Source organism: Pseudorasbora parva, chromosome 18, assembly GCF_024679245.1.
Source record: "Pseudorasbora parva isolate DD20220531a chromosome 18, ASM2467924v1, whole genome shotgun sequence".
In the NCBI taxonomy this organism is placed as follows: domain Eukaryota; kingdom Metazoa; phylum Chordata; class Actinopteri; order Cypriniformes; family Gobionidae; genus Pseudorasbora; species Pseudorasbora parva.
In genome coordinates this window covers 14,457,834-14,477,505 of record NC_090189.1, presented here as the reverse complement: position 1 = coordinate 14,477,505, position 19,672 = coordinate 14,457,834, and the positions used below count along the sequence as shown (strand labels likewise).

Below are 19,672 nucleotides of genomic sequence, written 5' to 3'. Positions count from 1 at the left end.
GAAAGCTTGCTGTAGATGTGTGCTCAGTGGAGCGTCCTTTCCTCCTTTCTCTTTTTTTATTGGTAGTTGTTGTGGAAACATGTCTTCACTGGCCTACGCTCTCTAATGAAGGCTGAGTGTTGTTCCTGTGCATGAATTTATGCTCTCACCACAGAAACAGATCCATTCTCTGTTTATGTTGCATCTGTTTTCTTTTCACCTCTATTTCCAATTACCGATGAGTGTGTTAATGTGTGAACTGTGAAGCGTTTGCTCTGACTTCACCTTGATGGACGTGTTTGTGTGGTGGGTGCTGTCGTGGCTCTTGGTTTTGGTTGGTCAGCATGCTATCTTTTCTCGCTCCTCTGGTCATCATCTCTGAAGGTCATCGCTGACTCTGTGAATACACAAGAAAAGCAGCATATCAACTCACCTCATGTTTCAGTGCACATTAACAAATGCATTTTCGACGTGGACAGTAGTCATAGCTGCCTGCATGCAGACTGGCAATATTTAATAATACGACCTCAGACACAAAGGACTAAAGTAGTTTGATTTTTACAAATTCTGTCAAGAACAAATTCAGGTCACATTTTACCCTAAAAAAAAAAAAAAAAAGTAAATACTATTTTGAGAGGATAAAGAGCATTGTGTCTTTATTTTCATGACAATCAAGCATAAATATGTTCCTCTAATATATAATACAAAAATTATATTTACATTCTAAAGTTTTGATATATCTTGTTACTGTTTGTTGTAGCTGTATTTAATTCAGTTTGCCTATTTTGATGTAAAATAAATTGAGTATTGGCAGGATGATATATATTTTCTGCAGAAAAGGGTATATATTATATAAGCTATATTTTAGGTAATAGCCAACAATACATTGTATGGGTAAAAATGATATAATAATATAAAAATATATGATGATATTAAGTAAAGATCATTTTCCATGAAGATATTTCGTACATTTCGTACAGTAAATATATAAATAACTAAATAAATATATAAATTATATATAAATATATATGTAACTGATGACAAAACACTGATGACTATTAAAAATCAGCTGATTCTAAAATCTTAATTGTGATTTTGAAGTCAAAATACAATTAAAGGTGTTCAGTTGGAAAGTGGAATTGGAGTAAGGGCCACAAAAAAATTAAATATAAAAATATTTTTTAAAAAAAGGTTGTGCCTGTAACCGCACTTACTGAGAAACCTATAAACCTCCACAGTGAAGCCGCTTTACTGTCTGCTAACTGGAGAAATGCAGCAAAACATCTTCCATCTCCAACATCACTCATTCTACCCACAGCATCTGCATGAAATATAGGCACTCTCTCTCTCCTTCCTCCCATCATTTTGATGTCCTGATGAGACAATTTGTGTGCTGAGATGAGCATTCGGAAATGACAATTGACAAAAGAGAAATTACATAGCCCAAGTCGTTACTCTCCCTCAGCATGCAAACGTTTGTTATGGTCATTTCCGTATCCCGCAGTCATGTGTAATATTAATCACATGCTATCTGTGTCTGTGACTCCACAGCGGTTGGTGAGGATGAACATGCCCATAGCTGAAGACAACACGGTTCACTTTACCTCTACTTTAATGGCTCTCATTCGGACCGCCCTGGAGATTAAACTGGCATCAGGTGAGTGTCCGGCAGGGCCAGAGCGCAGTCACCACAATATGTCAAAAGCTCCTTTAACTGTCCATCTGCTCCAGCAGGCTTTTCATCTGTCATTGCTTTGTTTCATTAGCCTTATTTAATTTATACCACCATCTTAAAAAACCTTACAAGTTAATTGAATGCTTTCCCGTCTCACTTTGAATTGTATTCAACCTTTTATTTAGTGTAAAATACGGTTAAGAAATAAGTTAACATCCATTAACAGCTCAACAAAAGGTCTCACTGGGGATTTTAATGTCTGCATGAATTAGTAATGCTTTCTTATTGTTTCTCTAGGAGTTCTGGCTCAGCGCCTTTGTGATGCTGAGTTAAGGAAGGAAATAAATAAAATTTGGCCAAGTTTGTCTTCAAAAACAGTGGACTTGCTGGTGACACCTCACAAACGTAAGCCCTGCCTTTAGAAATCTTTCACAAAATAATTTCTGTTTAAAAAGCAATTAACATTTATATGGAATCTTAATTAAATGCTTAAGGGAGTTTGAGATTTCATTTTGAAACACATTTTCACCTGAGTGATTCAGCCTGTGACTTCTGAGTTTTTGGTGCCACCTAGTGGACATCAGTTTCCCCCCACGCTTCTGTCCATATTATACCCCATGTCCATTTCACTCTCTCTTAGATAACGAATTGACTGTAGGGAAGGTCTATGCGGCGCTGATGATTTTCGACTACTATAAGCAGAACCGAGCCAAGAGACTCCAACAGCAGCAGGCTGCACCAGGCACACAGGTAGAGCATCTTCATTAGGGATTTATAAAACATCTTGAATTACATTTACAGTATTAAGGCTACAACATACTCTGCAAGAACAGAGAAAAAAGTTCTCTCTCCCAGGGCAGCGAGAACATAATGACGTCATTTTGTTCTCGCAGCCCTGGTTTAGGAGTTGTCGCAGCTTGTTCTCAACACATGGAGTGTCCGAGAACTATTGTGTGATTGGTCATACATTTAAAGTGGGCGGGGTTAATGCGGAGAAAAGCAGATGATCGTGATCGCAACTGCTTTTCTTGTGATGTATGGAATGTACTGGCCAGAACAAACTTTGTTCTTGTTCTTCCCACCTTGAGAAAACAAACAAATTTCTTTGTTCTTGCAGAGTATCTTCTAAGCTTTAGCCTTGCGTAGTCAGACATTTAGACTGACAGCAGACGGTTTTGACTCCATAGCAGCTTTCATTGGCTAAGGACAACCCAAGAGGACTTCTGAGCGACATGTAAAGCAACCAATCACAGTTCGTTTTGTTAAGCTTAATGTTTAGGGGTGTGAACATTTTATTTCAATGTCCCTACAATAACTGACCTGCATGTAAAACTCTTGGACGCCTTTGACAAAGCGGCAACATCCCGCAGCGTCTCTTGAAAACAACACGGATGTGACTTAAACTGCAATTCACCGACTGGCCGCTAAAATCTGAATCGCTCCCATGTTAAAAACTTTACAGCAGAATTTTTTTTACTGCCTCGTACAAAAAGTGGTTTTGATCTATATAGCTAATTTTGCCCTTCATGACAACTCTGAGGAGGGCGATCTTTTTGTATAGCTCATCTATTTAAATAACATTAAGTCTTATTGTTCTGCATAATTAAAGGGATAGTTCACCCAAAAATGAAAATGTGATGTTTATCTGCTTACCTCCAGGGCATCCAAGATGTAGGTGTGTTTGTTTCTTCAGTAGAACACAAATGAAGATTTTTAACTCCAACCATTGCTCGTTTAATGCATGTCAATGGGCTGTTTTCTATGAGAGTCACTATGAAAGTAAAAAACACATAGAAATATGAATCGATATCAAACCCTGCGGCTCGTGATGATACATTGATGTGTTAAGACACGAAACGAGTGGTCTCAACTAGTATTTCCAATGCCATTACATCTGTCAAGTAAGGTCAAAACCCGGCGTGATTATAGATATAGATTCCTTATTAGTGCTTGCAGATGGTGAAGATCGAATGGTCGAAAGGTCAGATGATGAATCTATGTAAATATATCTATCGCACCGGTTTTTGACCTTACTTTACGGAAGTAATGGCATTAGGAATACTAGACGAGATTTGTCTGATATGAGGTAAAAAAAAAATACCACAAATACTGTTCGGTTTCTCGCAGAAACTGATCGTTTCGTGTCTTAAGACATCAATGTCCCGCCATAAGCCACAGGGTTTAAAATGGATTCGTACGTCTATGTGTTTTTTACTCTCATAGAAATGCACCCTATTGACTAGCACAGTGGTTCTCAAACCTGTCCTGGGGACCCCCAACCAGTACACATTTTGCATGTCTCCCTCATCAAACACACCTGATTCAAATCATCAGCTCATTAGTAGAGACTCTAAGATTTGAATTGGGTGTCTGATGAGGGAGACATGCAAAATGTGCAGTGGTGAGGGGTCCCCAGGACAGGTTTGAGAACCACTGGACTAGCATACTAGTAATGGTTTGGAGTTAAAAATCTTAATTTGTGTTCTACTGTAGAAACAAACACACCTATGTCTTGAATGCCCAGGAGGTAAGCAGATAAACATCAAAATTTCATTTTTGAGTGAACTATCCATTTAAGGCCTTGGCCACTTGAGTTGACAGGTGGATTTCCACTATGGTCGAGTTAGGCGGGTGTTGTTGTTTCATCATCTAGTCACCTCAGCTCCACCCCCGTCCTGCCTCTCTGCCCATTTCAGTTATCCGGGGGTGACACACTGCCAAGATGGCAACGACGACTTTTGGCTTCAAAATGCTTTTCAGAACCCTACAGGTGATGTCACGGACAATACGTTTTTGGGGGGATTTTTTATCTATGGCTTTTTGTCTATGGCAGGGGTGTCCAAACTCGGCCCGGCAGAGTTTAGCTCCAACTACCCTTAACACACCTGCCTAGAAGTGTCTAGTATCTCTAATAAGACCTTAATTATCTGGTTCAGGTGTTTAATTGGGGTTAGAGCTAAACTTTGCACGACAGTGGCCCTCCAGGATCAGGATTGAACACCCCTGGTCTATGGTATTTACTTACATATTCCATAAGGAGGGTTTATCACAGTGGCTTTGCTTCCTGGCGGACCGTTAAAGAACACGACGACACGCATCTCACAGAAATCCTGTTGAATTCAACCAATCAGTTGGTAACCTGCAGAATTATAATTAATATTAGAAATAGTATGGTATATTAAAGCCATACTTTATTATTCATTTGTTTATTAGTATTCATAGTTCCTCAAAGAGTTATTCATAATTGATTAATGTGGTCCTTATTAAACTCATAATTGTGTATATTGTGTTTTCTCCTCAGAGTAAAGTCGGAGTTCTGTTCAGACAAATGCTTCCTCTCACACACTTACACGATCAGGAGCCAATGCTGCCAAAAGCCTCACCCTCTTCTCAATTAGATATCACACCAGAGCCAGAGGCCCCTCCCACATCCTTCCACCTGACCAATGGGGATGCAGTGTGAGTGTTCTACCATTCTGGTCCTCGTAGCATACTTTCCTTTTTAAAAATGTGTTTAGTGTTCATCTTTTTTTTTTGTAATCTTGTGTGTGTCAGACAAAGCCAGAGCAGTGGCATGAAAAAGTTTCCTTCGGGAGGCATACCTCAGGAAGCCGCACAGGAAGGGAACAGAAGGCCTGTCCAACGTGGCCAATCAGAAGACGTGCCAAACACATACAGATCTCAGGTGATTTATTGCAGAATAATGACCCTAATTAATGTGTCAGCCTTTTACAGCACAGGACAGTTAAACCCTAGTTTCTTTTTTAATTTAAATGAGTGCATTCCACATCCACCAGCAACTATTCCAAACACCATTAGCCATTAGTAACTAGTGTAATTTATTTTCACTGTCCAATCATTTGTTACTAAATTGAACTAAAAACGTTAAAAATATTTAAACACATTATGAAATTAGATGTAAGGATGTATCAAAGTCAAATAATATGTAGACTTTTTATATGTATTTTTCACATAGGTTTCATTTATGCATTTGATTTATCTGGCTCTTTGTATGTTGCCAGGAATTAGTTGAGATGAGTGACATGGAGAATGACTCGGATGTGGGTGGGTATCCTGTGCTGGAGGGGCATGGCAGAGCTGCCTCCATGCCCAGACTCAATGCTGGCTTTCAGGTAAACATCTCCTAGCTGTAGTGGCCATATGGGTTATTCTGGTGGGAGATGGGAGTTGAATATAACTTCTGTACAGCCTTTGTTTCTTATTCTCGTAAAGAAATTGATTCCTACAAAGAAACAGGCAGCTGTAGGATGACTGCAGGAAGACTGAGGGAATGCGAATGAATGGGTAGCTGTATGAAAGAATGGATGAATGGAGGTAATAGGGAGGGTGTATTAATGAATGCAAAGAGGAGGTGAAGAATTCAAGCAAATTAATTGGTGGAAGTCAGAAGAGGTTAATTTATACACCACTCTCCACTAAGAGATTTATTCTCTTCAGTTCAGTCCAGTTTGTGTGTGTGTATGTGCGCGTGTGTGCGTGCGTGCGTGTGTGCGTTTGTGTGCAGGTTTAGCTATATGTGTGAAGGCCAAATGTCCGCATTTATATAGTGAAGTGTGTGTGTTTGTGAGAAAGAGAAAAAGAGTAAAGGAGAGGGACAATGGGAAGTCTATATACTGTATTTTTATATACCAATTTTTCTTATCTTTTTATCTTGTCTTTATTTGTCTTTATTTATTTGTCTATATATATTTCTATCATACAGTTGTGGTTAGAATTATTGCCACTTTTGGTAAATATGATCATATATGGCTATTCAAAATCTGCATAAATCTTTATTGTTTTTCTTTTAAACTTTTTTTTATCACAAAAATCTATCCTTTCATTTAACTAAAACTATTGAAAATGGGGGTAAATCACATTATAAAATAAATACTTTTCTCTAAAACATGTTGGCCATAATTATTGGTACCCTTTTATTAAATACTTTTTGCAACGTCCTCTTGCCAAGAAAACTGAACTGAGTCTTGTTCTATAAAGCCTGATGAGTTTGGAGTTTTCTATAGGGTTCATGTCAGGGAACTGAGATGGTCATGGCAGAAGCTTCATTTTGTGCTCAGTGACACATTTGTGTGTTGATTTTGATGTTTGTTTTGGATCGTTGTCCTAATTGAAGATCCAACCATGGCCCATTATAAGATTTCTAGCAGAGGACTTCAGGTTTAGTTTTTTTTTATCTGTTTGTATTTGGTAGAATCCACGATACCATGTATCTGAACAAGATGTCCAGGACCTTCAGCAAAAAAAAAATAATAAAAAAAATAGGCACACAACATTAAAGATCCAGCTGTATTTTTAACCGTGGACATATAGGGTACTTTTTATCACTGTTTGCACCAAACCAATCTGGTGTTTGCTGCCAAAAAGCTCTTTTATAGTTTCATCTGACCATAGAACCAGATCCATTTTGAATTTCCAGTTGTGTCTGACACCTGAATATGCTGGAGTGTGTTTCTGGATAAGCAAGAAGGATTTTTATTGAATCCCTCCCAAACAACAATTGGTGACCTACTTTTATTATTATTATTATTATTATTATTATTATTATTATTATTAGGCTTTCTGACCAAGACCCCGATTAATATCTGCAATTCTCCATCTGTGCACATCAGAACTATATTCTTTGGTTTTACTCATTGTGATGAATGATTTAGGGAATATGGCCTTTGTGTTCACTGTTGTGAAACAAGAAGTTATAGCTAGATCTTTTCATGTTCCTAGTCACATTGGTGCGCTAAAAAAATTAAATATCACTGTGAATATAAAGAGATATTTTACTCATAAAAAAATCTAGGGTTGCCAATAACTGTTGCCATTTGTTTTATAATGTGATTTTTCCCCACTTTCCATTCTTTTACTTCAATTAAAAGTTAGGTTTTTGCTATTTTTTTGAATGATAGATCAAAAAGATGAACAATGAATATTTATTTTTACAGCCATCTTTGATCATTTTCACCAGGGGTGCCAATATTCTACTACAATTGTAGATATATATGATTCTTATTTTAGTATTGTTTATATAGTATTGTGGTATTTATTCATATTTTGAATTAGTTTTCCTAATTTGTAATGTTTCCTAAATTGTAAGTATTTTTCACTTTAGTGTTAGTATTTTTTTGCATTAGTTTGTGTTATTTAAAAATTTATGTATCTAATTAAATAAAAAATATATTTTATTTTTAGATGTTTTAGTACTTCAGCTTCAACTTTTTGAAAACCAAAATTTTCTGTTAGTAGCCAAGACTCGTTTTTTTAAGTATAAGTTTTGTCTAATATTTGTATGTCAGTTTTATTCCAATTAGCAAGAACAGTGTAATAGTTTGTTTTTTCATGTTTCATATTCAGTTTTTCCTCATTAATAATGTAGTATAATTATTTTATGTTGCTTTTAACTGTAATTTATTTCTGTACATACTTGTTTTTTTAATTATTATTTGTTATTTTTGCCACATCGCTATAGAACCCAAAGACTGTCAAGCATCCTTGTTATAATGTCTTGTCTTCAGTCTTGTCCTGTCTTGTTTTGTCCTGTCTTGTCTATCTCTTCTTTCTCTCCACCTGTCTTAACAACATCAAACTCACTCAATTCTCTTTTCCTCCACCTTTAATTCAACACAAACAATCCCTCTCCACAATCCCTATACTTTTTAGGCATCTATTTTCTGACCATATGTTTTCATGAACACCATCCAGTCTTCACTCTGTCCCTCTCCTCTAAACTCTTTCCTCCTGTCTCACTCTGTTGCTGTGTCCATGAATGCCACAGCTGTGTGCCCTGCTCTCCTCACCTATGTGTCCTCTTCCTCTTCCCGTCCAACAGCGGAGCCACTTACGCCACACCGCCGGAACGTATCTAGCAGTATGTACAAGTGTTCCACCTGCAATCGCTCTCTCTTTCTTTCTCTCTCTCCCACTCCATTTCTATGTTGGCTTGTGTGTGCTTTGTCCATTCCAGCTCTTTTAGAGTCCACACTCTTTTAGCAGGCCAGTAAACAATTAACAGGCACACTTCATAGCCTGGTGAGGTAAACACAAAACTAATATGCACTACAAAAGACATATAGTTAACCACTGTGGGCAACTAATTTACAAGTAATAGATTAACCACAGTTTTGTTACAGCTATATGAAAAGCAAAGAATAAAATGCAATGCTTATTTTATCTTGGATGTTGTGAGGTGCTAGTATGAGTGTATTTCATTTAGTGAGTTGTGTATCTTTTTTATTTTGTATTAGTGCAGTCTTCTCTTCACATGTCTTCCAGCCGAATAAATATATTATAATCTCATACACTACTATGTTGGTGTCTGTAAGATTTTTAATGTTTTTTAACTCTCCTATGCTCGCCAAGGCTGCATTTTTTCGATCAAAAAAAGTAAACAAAACAGTAATATTGTCGATTAGTGTGATTTAAAAGAAATTAATTACACTGAACTAAATTACACTTACAATGAGCATTAATTACACGTACAATGAACTAAATGAATAAATATAATTATTTTACAGTCAACTACTGAAACCTTCATATTCTGTATTCTGTGGATTGATTCATACGGGTTTATGCAGCTATCGTGAAGCTTTTCAAGCTATGTGAAGAGGGGATGCACTGCTTCTTAGAATTTCTGAAATCTTATGCCACTGGGCGGCACTAGTGAGTGTTTGTAGAAGACTACAAAAATAGAAATTCCAGTCATCAAGCAGTGGTTATGAATTCTCCAAAGAGTCTGGCCTAAAGTAACTTTTAGGCTAATTTAGCATTTAAGTAATATATTTTTGAGACTGTAAATGTACACGCACACTGTACACATAGATTAAGTAGAGATAAACAGCAACCAAGAAAAGCACCATGGACTCTTTGTTGATCAGTGACCGCTGCTTGGCTGTGGATAGTTCATGCAGCAACTATTCCAGCCGTCCAGTCTGTGTGTATAAGAGACGATTCGATGACAGCATTCAAACAGCAGAGTGTTTGCATCGACCGTGACGGTGTTCCACTGTTCCTCGATGCGTGCGTGGGTCCGCAGGAGCGGTCTGAACGGCGCTCTTCAGTGGAAGTGTGTTTTCATGCTTAGCTGCTGTTGTGCGTCTGTTGTGACAGGTCTAGTGGTCTGAAACTCTTGTCATTCTAGTAGTGTGCTAGATATGCGTGTCCTCGCCTTCCTTCGTCTTTCACATGCTGACTGGCTTTATTTCTGCTACGCAGCCTATCGCAGACGTGACTCCCATGCGGCGGTCTACGTCCTCATTGACTCCTCAGAGAGGGGCGCGAGAAGTCATTCTGAGCGAATATGACCTGGAGAGGCCCCAGATGGCTTCAGGCCAGACCCTCGCTCAGGAGAGAGAGCGAGAGCGAGCCCATCATCATCATCACCATCATCATCACCGCTGCCAGCGGCGCAAAGACAAGAAGCACAAATCACTGGATCGAGCAATCAGCGAGGAGCAGCCGCCGCCCACAGGTGGGCTTGATTTCCCTCTCATTCTTCTATGCTCTCAGCATGTCCATGTAAAAGAAAATAGTGAATATCATGCAGCACAAGAATATCCTAGAGACTTGAGGTGGCCTGATTTTGGTAAGCACCACCTACTGTTAAACAGTAGATCTCAAAGGCCCTCCTCTGTCTAACACAATATTCCTCAGCAAGACAATACGACCCCTATATACAGGTCCTTCTAAAAAAAATAGCATATGTGATAAAAGTTTATTATTTTCCATAATGTAATGATAAAAATTTAACTTTCATATGTTTTAGATTCATTGCACACCAACTGAAATATTTCAGGTCTTTTATTGTAAAAGTAGTATTTATAAAAGTAAATTATCCCATAGTTTACTCACCCTCAAGCCATCCTAGGTGTATATGACATTTTTTTTAAAGTCGTGTATTAAAAATGTTATATAAAAAAATATGCTGGCTCTTCCAAGCTTTATAATGGGAGTGAATGGTACATTTTTTTAAGGCCAAAAGAAGGCATCATAAAAGAAATTCATATGGCTCATGGAGGATTAATAAAGGCCTTCTGAAGTGATTAGATGCGTTTTTTGGGGAGGGGGGTTTGTAAGAAAAATATCCATAATTATAACTTTATGAACTGTAATCACTAGCTTCCGTTAATGTCTGTTCACCTCGGAAGAGTTACCTCTGACCCGACGCATGACGTAGGATATAGGTGTAGCGTAAGATATTGGGTGAGAGTAGATGCCTCTCTCAGTTCAAACAAATAGGGCTGAGCAACAAACACAAGCTCCTCTGACATTTTTCGTTAAAAATTCTAATTTTAGACTTCTAATCCATGTTTTGGTCTACCCTCTGTGCTTTCGTCAATGCGTCACGCATCGGGTCAGAGATCACTCAGATGTACGGCTGTTACCAGAAGCTAGTGTTTATATAGCTATATAGTTTATAAAGTTATAATAATTAACTTATTATAATCAGTATATGAACTAACCCTTTACAGAACTATAACCATAAACCATAATATACTGTATAGGTAATATATTATTAACAGAAACCGGGTGTAGTCTAGAGAAAATAATATAATTAAATAATTCTGTGATTTTAAAAGTTGCAAGAATGTTCTTCAATCAAAAATAGTGTCTTTTTATTGTCTTTCTGAATGAGTGCATGATGATGTTGTATTAAAGTATCCATTGCGGTGCGTTGCTTTATCGTGTTCCTGACCACTTTAATCTTTGAAGATTGCATCTTTTCCCATGTAACGCATCAGCCATGCTCTCTGACTCACTCTGCTACAGTAGCCACGCCCCAAAATTACGCTATTGGTTGAGCTAGAAAAAGATTGACAAATCTGAGCGGAATGCTCTCAATGCTTTGATGGTGCCTGGGAGGCTCAATGTCACTTTTAGATGAGATAGACCCATGAATGCGGTACTAGTAGTCAATAAATGAATAATACACTTTTTAAACATAAAAATCATACATACTTAACCTTTAAATAATTTTACGTCATCCACCCACTGACCTAGAACTCCCTATCAGACTCATAGCAACTTGTTATATATATAAACTATATATATGGTTCCAGGGGCTTTATGCAATTTTATATGTTATTTTTTAAATTATATTACAGTTTTAGGTTACACGTTATTTTACGTTGTCATTGTTACAGTGTAATTATATATTTAAGTACTGCGTAATATTAATTAACAACATATACTTACTAATGGGTTATGGTAGCATTAGGGTTTGGTTCAGGGTTTGTTGCATATAATTATGCATAATTTACTGTTATTACTATGGCAAGTACATGTACCATATGTAACAAAACCACGGTAAAATAAAGTGTTAACCAGTTTTATATAAGGTTTGACATGTTCATTATAAAAGTCTGTAAAATCTTTAAGGATTATGAAGAAAAATGGAGTACTAGTTGAAAATCCCAGCTTCTTTTGCTTAGCACATTGATGTAAATTCTTTTAAGGATTATAGTGATCAGGTTATCGAGGAAAAGACTCTTTATTGCTCTCCAAAGCTCTTTGGTCTAGGATTTACTTTGTCAACCTCTCTCTTTGACTGAGAGGGGGCTTACAAACCATTACTAGAAAATGTTCTTTTGAAAAAATTTCTGACTTGGCCAGTTTGTGGTGTGACTGGGAAAGTCAGCAGTCGAGGGAAAGCTCCTGGTTCATTAAGAGAAGGGTGCTCTCAGCATGACAAAATGAACCTTTACTATAAGACTCCTACTCTTTCTTTTTCTGCTCATCTTATTCTTTTCTTAGAAAGACTGGAACATAAAGTCTGTTTCTCAGTCGGAGTCTGGCTCTGTTGCTAACAGATCAGTCAGTTTTGACTGAGTTGAAACAGGGCAATACATCAGTCCACTGGAAGCTCATTTTTACTGGGTGTGTTTGCACTTAGATTTCAAACACACACAAACACCCACATACATCTTCCTCTACATGTTTTTGTTCCTCTGTAGTTCGCAACAGCACAAAGATCAAAGATCACAACCAAACAGCAGGACACACACACGCCATCCCTTATGTTGTCATGTATAAATGTCCTCTGATGTTTTGGGCAGTGTCTGGTGTGTATGGCCCAGATAAAAGGCCCTGAAATTAATAATTATTCATTTAATTTGAAAATGGTAATTTTCCTAGTGAACAGTCCACATTCTTTTCTTTTTTGTGCTTTATTTGTGTAAATGATTTTACCAGTCTTTATTCAGTATATGGACATGCTTGTTTATTGAGGGAGAGGACTAAAGCAGAGACAAATAATAAGTCTGAAGAAATTCATTCTTTCAGGGTTTTTGTGTTTTTTGTTTTATTAAATAAATGTAAATTAGCTAATCATCTACTACAATTAGCTATATCATCACAGGAATACATTAAATTTTTAAATATTTTAAAATTGAAAGCATTTATGAATTGTAATCGTCCACAATATTACTGTATTGTTGATCAAATAAATGCAGCCTTGGGCATAGGTGTTTCAAAATCATATAAAATATTTCATTTTTCTTATTCCAATGCACAAAAAGACATACAAATGAAACAAAACAAAACCAATAACAAAACAATAAGACAAACAAATGAGGGAAAAAGCAATAACATGATGCCAGTTACTCAGTATAATTTACAGTGATAACGAAGTTGTTCTGTAAACCTATTATATTACGAATGTAGCCTATTATTTTCACAAACAGAAAAAAGAAAAGAAAAACATAAGATAATCACTAATCCACTATATGAATAAACAAATAAAAGGTGACCACATTTGAATATAAGATCTAATGCACTTCCGAAGCCATCATTTCCATTGCCATATGTTTTAATAATACAATTAACCAATGGTTAATATTGTAAATAATGCTTTGTTTTCCAACATAATGTGGTGGGAATAATCCTAACAGACTGAAGAAGACAATGGTATTTCCCAAGTATAGTGTACAATTTCTCTATAACCTCCGACCAAAAATCCAATCTGAAAAACTGTAGTATGCAAGTCATTTAATATGTATAATTATGTTTTTCTAATTATTGATAACATATTCATATTTAAATTGAAGGTAATTTCTGCTCCACCTGTTTCATGAAACAGAACAGCACAAACTAGTTAACCCCGTAACACAAACAAGAAATTGTTTGAAAGTGCGCAGAATATCTTATTTTAACATTTTAAGAACGAATACACTATTCTGCTTTGAATAGGACATGGCTGGTTAATATATGTGATTTTTTTTTTGTACAACAGTAGATCCAAACACCGAGGCATTGCCTAGGGAACGAGCGCGAGAGCGTGACCGTGGCCGCTCCCACGAAAGGAAGCATCATTCGTCCTCAGCGGCGGAAAGACAGCAGCGATACTACTCATGCGACCGCTACGGCAGCCATGAACATGCCCACAGCGTGTCCGCCGGGCCTAGCCGGTCCACGTCGCCGGGAGAACCACACGACCCGAACAGGCTCAAACAGGTCAGGTGCTTTCCAGAGGCGGACAGAGTACACAGCTTCATTACTTGAGTTAAAGTACAGATACACCTTGCTAAATTTTACTCAAGTACCAGTACAAATACTACAGATGTCTTTTCCTTAAGTAAAAGTACTGAAGTACTTGTTTTTAAAAGTACTTCAGTATCAAGAGTACAAGAGTACATTTTCTAAATATTGCATTACTACTGCTTACATTTATGTACAGAAACGTCCTACATGGAGTTAATGTTAATCTTAATAACTTGGAGAATGTAAAATTAATTGAAAGTAAAATTAAGTCATTTTCATCTTTTTACCATGTTGCTTTATTTAACATTTCTCACTTGCCCACAAGACAATAGCACAATGGCAACGCTCTGACAACCTCTGCTAGAGTTTTAATGGATCACATTTGAACCTTACGGTGTTAAACACACCGCATACTCAAGAACATCACGGGTTGGGCACATTCCCGGGATGGACCAGCTGCATCTTCATACATTGTTTCACCTCTTATCTTAATCTGACCATGGCGTTGACTTTGGCGGAAAGCTGAAGGTGATTGCTGATAGGCTGTCCCAATCAGTGGCAACTGCACAATCCAATCACGTTTGAGAGGGAATCAACAAATTGAGGGTTTCCGAGTTGTTGTGTTTTTTTGAAGTAGTAACGGGACTTACGGTTATGGATAGAAATGTAGCGGAGTAAAGAGTACAATATTTGCTTCTCAAATGTAAATGAGTAAAGTCATGAGTACTTTTCAAAAATAATACTCGAGTAAAGTACAGATCCCTCAAAATTGTACTTAAAGGGGTACTTCAGCGCTGGGAAGATGAATCTGTATTTAAACTGGGTCATCAATGTAGTAGAAATGTAACATTATTTTTGAATTTGGTGTCTTCTAGACTGAGAAAGGACAGAAAATGTATTTTTGTCTCATGGGGATGAAAGACTACAATTCCCAGAATGCTTCGCTGCCCTGTGAGGCCATTCCCAAAGCCACCAACTTGATTACTGTGACTGAGTTAGAGAAGACACTTCAATTAAAAACTGAACGTGTCTGTTCAATATAATGAGTGAGTCACCGCGCGAGTGTCACAGCACTGAGCACTAACTGCAGGAGTGATGAGAGCTGAGGTAATCGCGACTACACTCGCGGCATACATTCACAACGCGAGTTCGGTCTGGCGCGTTTCAGTTCATGCCTTTACAAGCTTAACTTTCATAGAAATTAATTTGAGAAGTTAAAAGACTTACATTGCTCAATATAGCTCCGTTTAAATGAGTGCCTGTAGCTGCCAGCTGAGCTCTCTCTACGAGCTGAGTGTGACCGCCCATCCCCCATGCGCGGATTCAAAACATGCGGAAATGGCTCCCTCTGCTGGCTGTAGTCTTTAGCCTTTGGGCAAACATTCCTCCTATGATGCAAAAATCGTCAATTTGCATCATAGGAGGAATTTTTCCAGAAATAAAATGCATAAATCTCTTGTCTCAGGGGGATATGAGGGGGGAAAGCTCAATTTGAATATACTCCAGGGTTTCTACTGATACAAAGCCATATGCTAATCGCTGAATTAACCCTTTAAGTACTGTACTAAGGTAAATGTACTCCGTTACTATCCGGTTCTGGTGGTTTCTCTGGGTCACACTAGCTTCTACACATGCCGTTTGACAGTGGCTCACTCGTTCTCTTCTCTCTTGTTTTTCAGGGAATTAACACAGCTAAAGGAAGTTCAGTCGCTCATACCTCAGGCACCAGCACTCCCTGCCGTGGGCGTAGACAGCTCCCTCAGACACCCCTTACCCCTCGGCCTGCTGTTGCCTACAAGACTGCCAACTCCTCCCCGGTTCAGCTCAACACTGCCCAGTCTACAGGGCCCAGCCCTACTCGCCTTAGTCGTGGCCTGTCAGAGCACGATGCCCTACTCGGCAGTAACGCCCACCGCCAATCGCCCGTGCCTGTCACTCGTATCAGCTCTGACCCCAACTTAGGTCCTCTCCAGCAAGACTCACACTTGTCTGAAGCAGACGACTTCCACGATGCCTTGAGCACGTACGGTGCGGGCCGCTCCCCCAGGACTGCGCCCTTTGTGACCCACACGTCGTCAGGCGCGACCCCAACTTCCACGCTGCTCTCGCGCAGCCAGAGCGGAGTCCCTAACGGCTATCACTACTCCCTCGGAGTGAACTCGGCCCCCGGTTCGAGCGGCAGAACATCTGGAAGCTACCAGGAGACTGAGAGAGATGACTGGTGTTAGCATGATTCAGTCTAGCATGCGTTTTATCGTCTTTGCCCATGAGATGTGGAGCCTATTTTTAGAGGGAAACAAGAGTTATGTCCACAGTTTACACTGTTTTCTGCCCGTTTACCATCAGATTGAGCACATATAAAGGTGTTTTATAAAGGTGTTCTTCTCTTGTTTAGAAAGAAGCAGACGTCCTTGTCACCGTTTACGAAAGCAATGGCAAGATGGAAAGCGTTTGGAGGTCTTGATAGGTTTCAAACAGAACAGTTTAGCCTCAAGTGACACTCCCCACCGCTTTTAATTTAATTAGGGCTGATTCCACAAGGGTCACATGCAGGGAGATGGTCACATCAGCTGTGCCTGTGATTAAGACCTCAGACCCCAAAGAGGAAGATTCCCAAAAATACAAGCTATGATAGAAACACTCTTGATCAGTTGTGTGGAAAAAGAGGGATGTTTAGTTGTTGTGGTTTGAGAGGTTGTTTAGACTCTTTGCACAGGACGCAATGACTGAGAAGTTATTTCTAGGGATTTTGGCTCTGTGTCCACCAAAACGTTTTCTGAGGTTAGGATGTTTGTTTGCAATGGAAGCTCCATGAAGCGCTTATTCCACACTGAGCGCTGCACGATTGGCGTTGATGTTCAACTTTGGATAAAAACGCAGCGCTCATCAATGTCACTTCTATAATCGCAGTGAAGGAGAGGCAGGACAAACATCAACACCGAACAAACGTCATATTCTGCTTGTACATGACTGAATAACAATGGTCTCAGAGAATCCATGTCTATGCCAGGTGACATCCCTGGACTACATGTTGTTCGCAGGTAAGCAGCTAAACACTGCACCGCCAAAAGCGCTCTCAAGCGCCCACAACTGGGCATTTTCAGAAAAGCGCCTGGCAATTTCAGCTGGCTAAAAACTCTTTGGTGGACACACAGCCTTACGTTTCTTGCTGCTGTAATTCTACATCCTTCTCTAGCATGAGTGGAATATACGGTCTGCTCCCACCTACTGAAAAAAGGCCAAATTGAACTCACTTTTCTATCAGACTGCAGTAGATTGAATATCTTCTTTACACAGTGTTCCATTTTGTACCTTGTAAATGATCCGAGTGTAGCTGGACATTGCATAAGGTCTAATCCTTTTCTTACTCTTGAGAGGTAAGATACCAAGTGCCTAAATTTTAAGATTTTGATTGCCACATTGTGTGCAATGCATTGCGAAGCATTTTGGCCTGAAAGAGGCAGTGAACAGATGCTGTGTGTGTAGGTTAAATGTGACTGATATTTGTTTCTTAAACGTATTTGAGCATGTATTTGACGAAGGATATTGCACAAAACAAAGACTGTAGCATTATAAAGATAGTTAAGGTGGATGTTAATGATGTTGGTCTGTTCAGAGTGTATTATTAAAACGGGGAAATAATTGAAATATGAAACTAAATACTATTTCCAGGGGAAAGTAGATGATTTATGAAAAATGTCAATGCAGTTGATTTATAGAGGGCTGAAAGAATGCGAGAAGGTTGTATTTGTTGGTTGCTGTTGGTGTCAGTGTTGTTTCCAGAGGGTGTATTGTGAGCTCATGCCTTTCTCTTCCAATATTTAATTAGAGGAGGAAGGTGAGGGAATTGAAGCGCTTTATTGACTTCCACTTGTATCTATTATTCACCACGCAAAATGCTTCAGTGCGACCTATTTGAATTAAAGAGTATGTTGTATTCTCTCATTAAGTGAGATATTGTAATGTTTTTAATGATAGGTTCGAGGTTGATTCATTCAGAGAAGGTGCATTTCTAATCCTTTTTTCTAATATCTAATCCTGCCCATGTTTTCGGTTTGTCGTCTCCAGCCGTGTTGTCTATGTAAGGGGTTTATTAGATAGTGGTGTTGTTAGGGTGAGCCTGCAATAGAGCGCAACAGTTGCTTTCCTCTTTTTCAGCTGTTTTGGTTCTGGAAATGTTTTACTATAAATTGTATTTGAAGCAAAATAGTTCATGAAAATTGGACAAATACAAGTTAAATACAATAAAGGAATTAACTTCTTATCGCATGAATATAACTTTTTGGCTTACCCCTTATGTAGCCTGCCCCTTTTCAGCGCTGCACTCGTTTTGGTCTTCCGAAGATCTTATGGATTTATAAATTATCTGCTCGTTTTACAATTTTCCCAGTCTACTAACATTTGTTATGACATCAGTTTCAAACAATGCTCATGATAACTTTTCTTACAATAAGTAAATCCACTTCACCCGCTAATTACTCTAGCGATGCCATAGAAACAGTGTTGGGTAAGTTACTCTAAAAAAGTAATTAAATACTAGTTACTTCATCTTCAATAGTGTAATTAGACTACTGTACAAATTACTACTCCAAAAAGTTTTAAATGACTTAAATGACTAATTACTTTCTAAATCTAATCTAATCGTCTCTTTTAAGTCGTTATAATAAATAATATAAAACTACATAAATTATTCATAATAACTGACCAAAGTATTACAGATGTGAGAAGGATACATAAAAACACGCATTTTAAAGTTAGACTTTAAATTGTAATGTTAATTCCACAATTTTATTATATATAATTGTTCCACAGTCTATAGACAGTATTTGGTTAATTATATCAAAAGTAACTTTTCAAGGGAAAAGTAATTAAATTACAATAACTAATTACATAGTAACTAGTTACTCTCAACACTGCATAGAAATATACAGTGAGGCAGTGCAAAAATGGAAGTTCAAACACGAAATTCTAAAGATGGCTGTGCGCTTGTTTCTCTGGTGCATAAGGTCTATAAAGTTACTGGAAAACAATATAAATGTTAAAAAAAATTAATTATTTTAAATAGGTATAAAGCTGAAAAAATAAAGATGTGATTTCAATGATTAGCGAATCTGTTAATGAGAGGTGTACTGTACAGTAGTTCTTCAAAGGGAATTTGATTATTAAACATCCTTGGATAGGCTATATTGCTTAGAAATCTCGACATTCGTGATAACATGGTCATTTGAGAGGATTTATACATTTGTTAGAATATCGAGTTCTCTATGGAGAAAATGAATGGAATCTTTACCTGCTGAACCCTGACTGTTGCGCTCTATTCCATAAGTGCAAGAAAATGTTGACTGTTGGAAGTACAGTAGGCCTATGCAACAAAATGACACTTTAGGACGCTTGAGGACTTCTCCCCATCCTGTAGCTTTACCTGCACTCCCACCAGTGGGACCAATTCACCGCTTCACAGAAATCTTGATATAATGTATTGCTGATTATGCTCGATATTGAGCTTCCCTATGAGAGAATATAAAATAATATAGT

General features: G+C 38.0%; 1 protein-coding gene across 1 annotated transcript in view; it reads left to right on the top strand.

Annotated features, from left to right (window-relative positions):
* The window catches only part of cacna1bb (calcium channel, voltage-dependent, N type, alpha 1B subunit, b), a 185,095-nt gene extending 166,673 nt beyond the window's left edge, over positions 1–18,422 (top strand). Inside the window, exons 41-50 of the mRNA XM_067422718.1 lie at positions 1,531–1,636; positions 1,952–2,059; positions 2,295–2,404; positions 4,956–5,113; positions 5,210–5,339; positions 5,677–5,787; positions 8,493–8,531; positions 9,875–10,130; positions 13,890–14,110; positions 15,817–18,422. Coding sequence (XP_067278819.1) covers positions 1,531–1,636; positions 1,952–2,059; positions 2,295–2,404; positions 4,956–5,113; positions 5,210–5,339; positions 5,677–5,787; positions 8,493–8,531; positions 9,875–10,130; positions 13,890–14,110; positions 15,817–16,365 — 1,788 coding nt within the window. The 3' untranslated portion in view covers positions 16,366–18,422. The remainder of the gene's footprint in view (positions 1–1,530; positions 1,637–1,951; positions 2,060–2,294; positions 2,405–4,955; positions 5,114–5,209; positions 5,340–5,676; positions 5,788–8,492; positions 8,532–9,874; positions 10,131–13,889; positions 14,111–15,816) is intronic.
* The last annotated feature ends 1,250 nt before the right edge of the window (positions 18,423–19,672 follow it).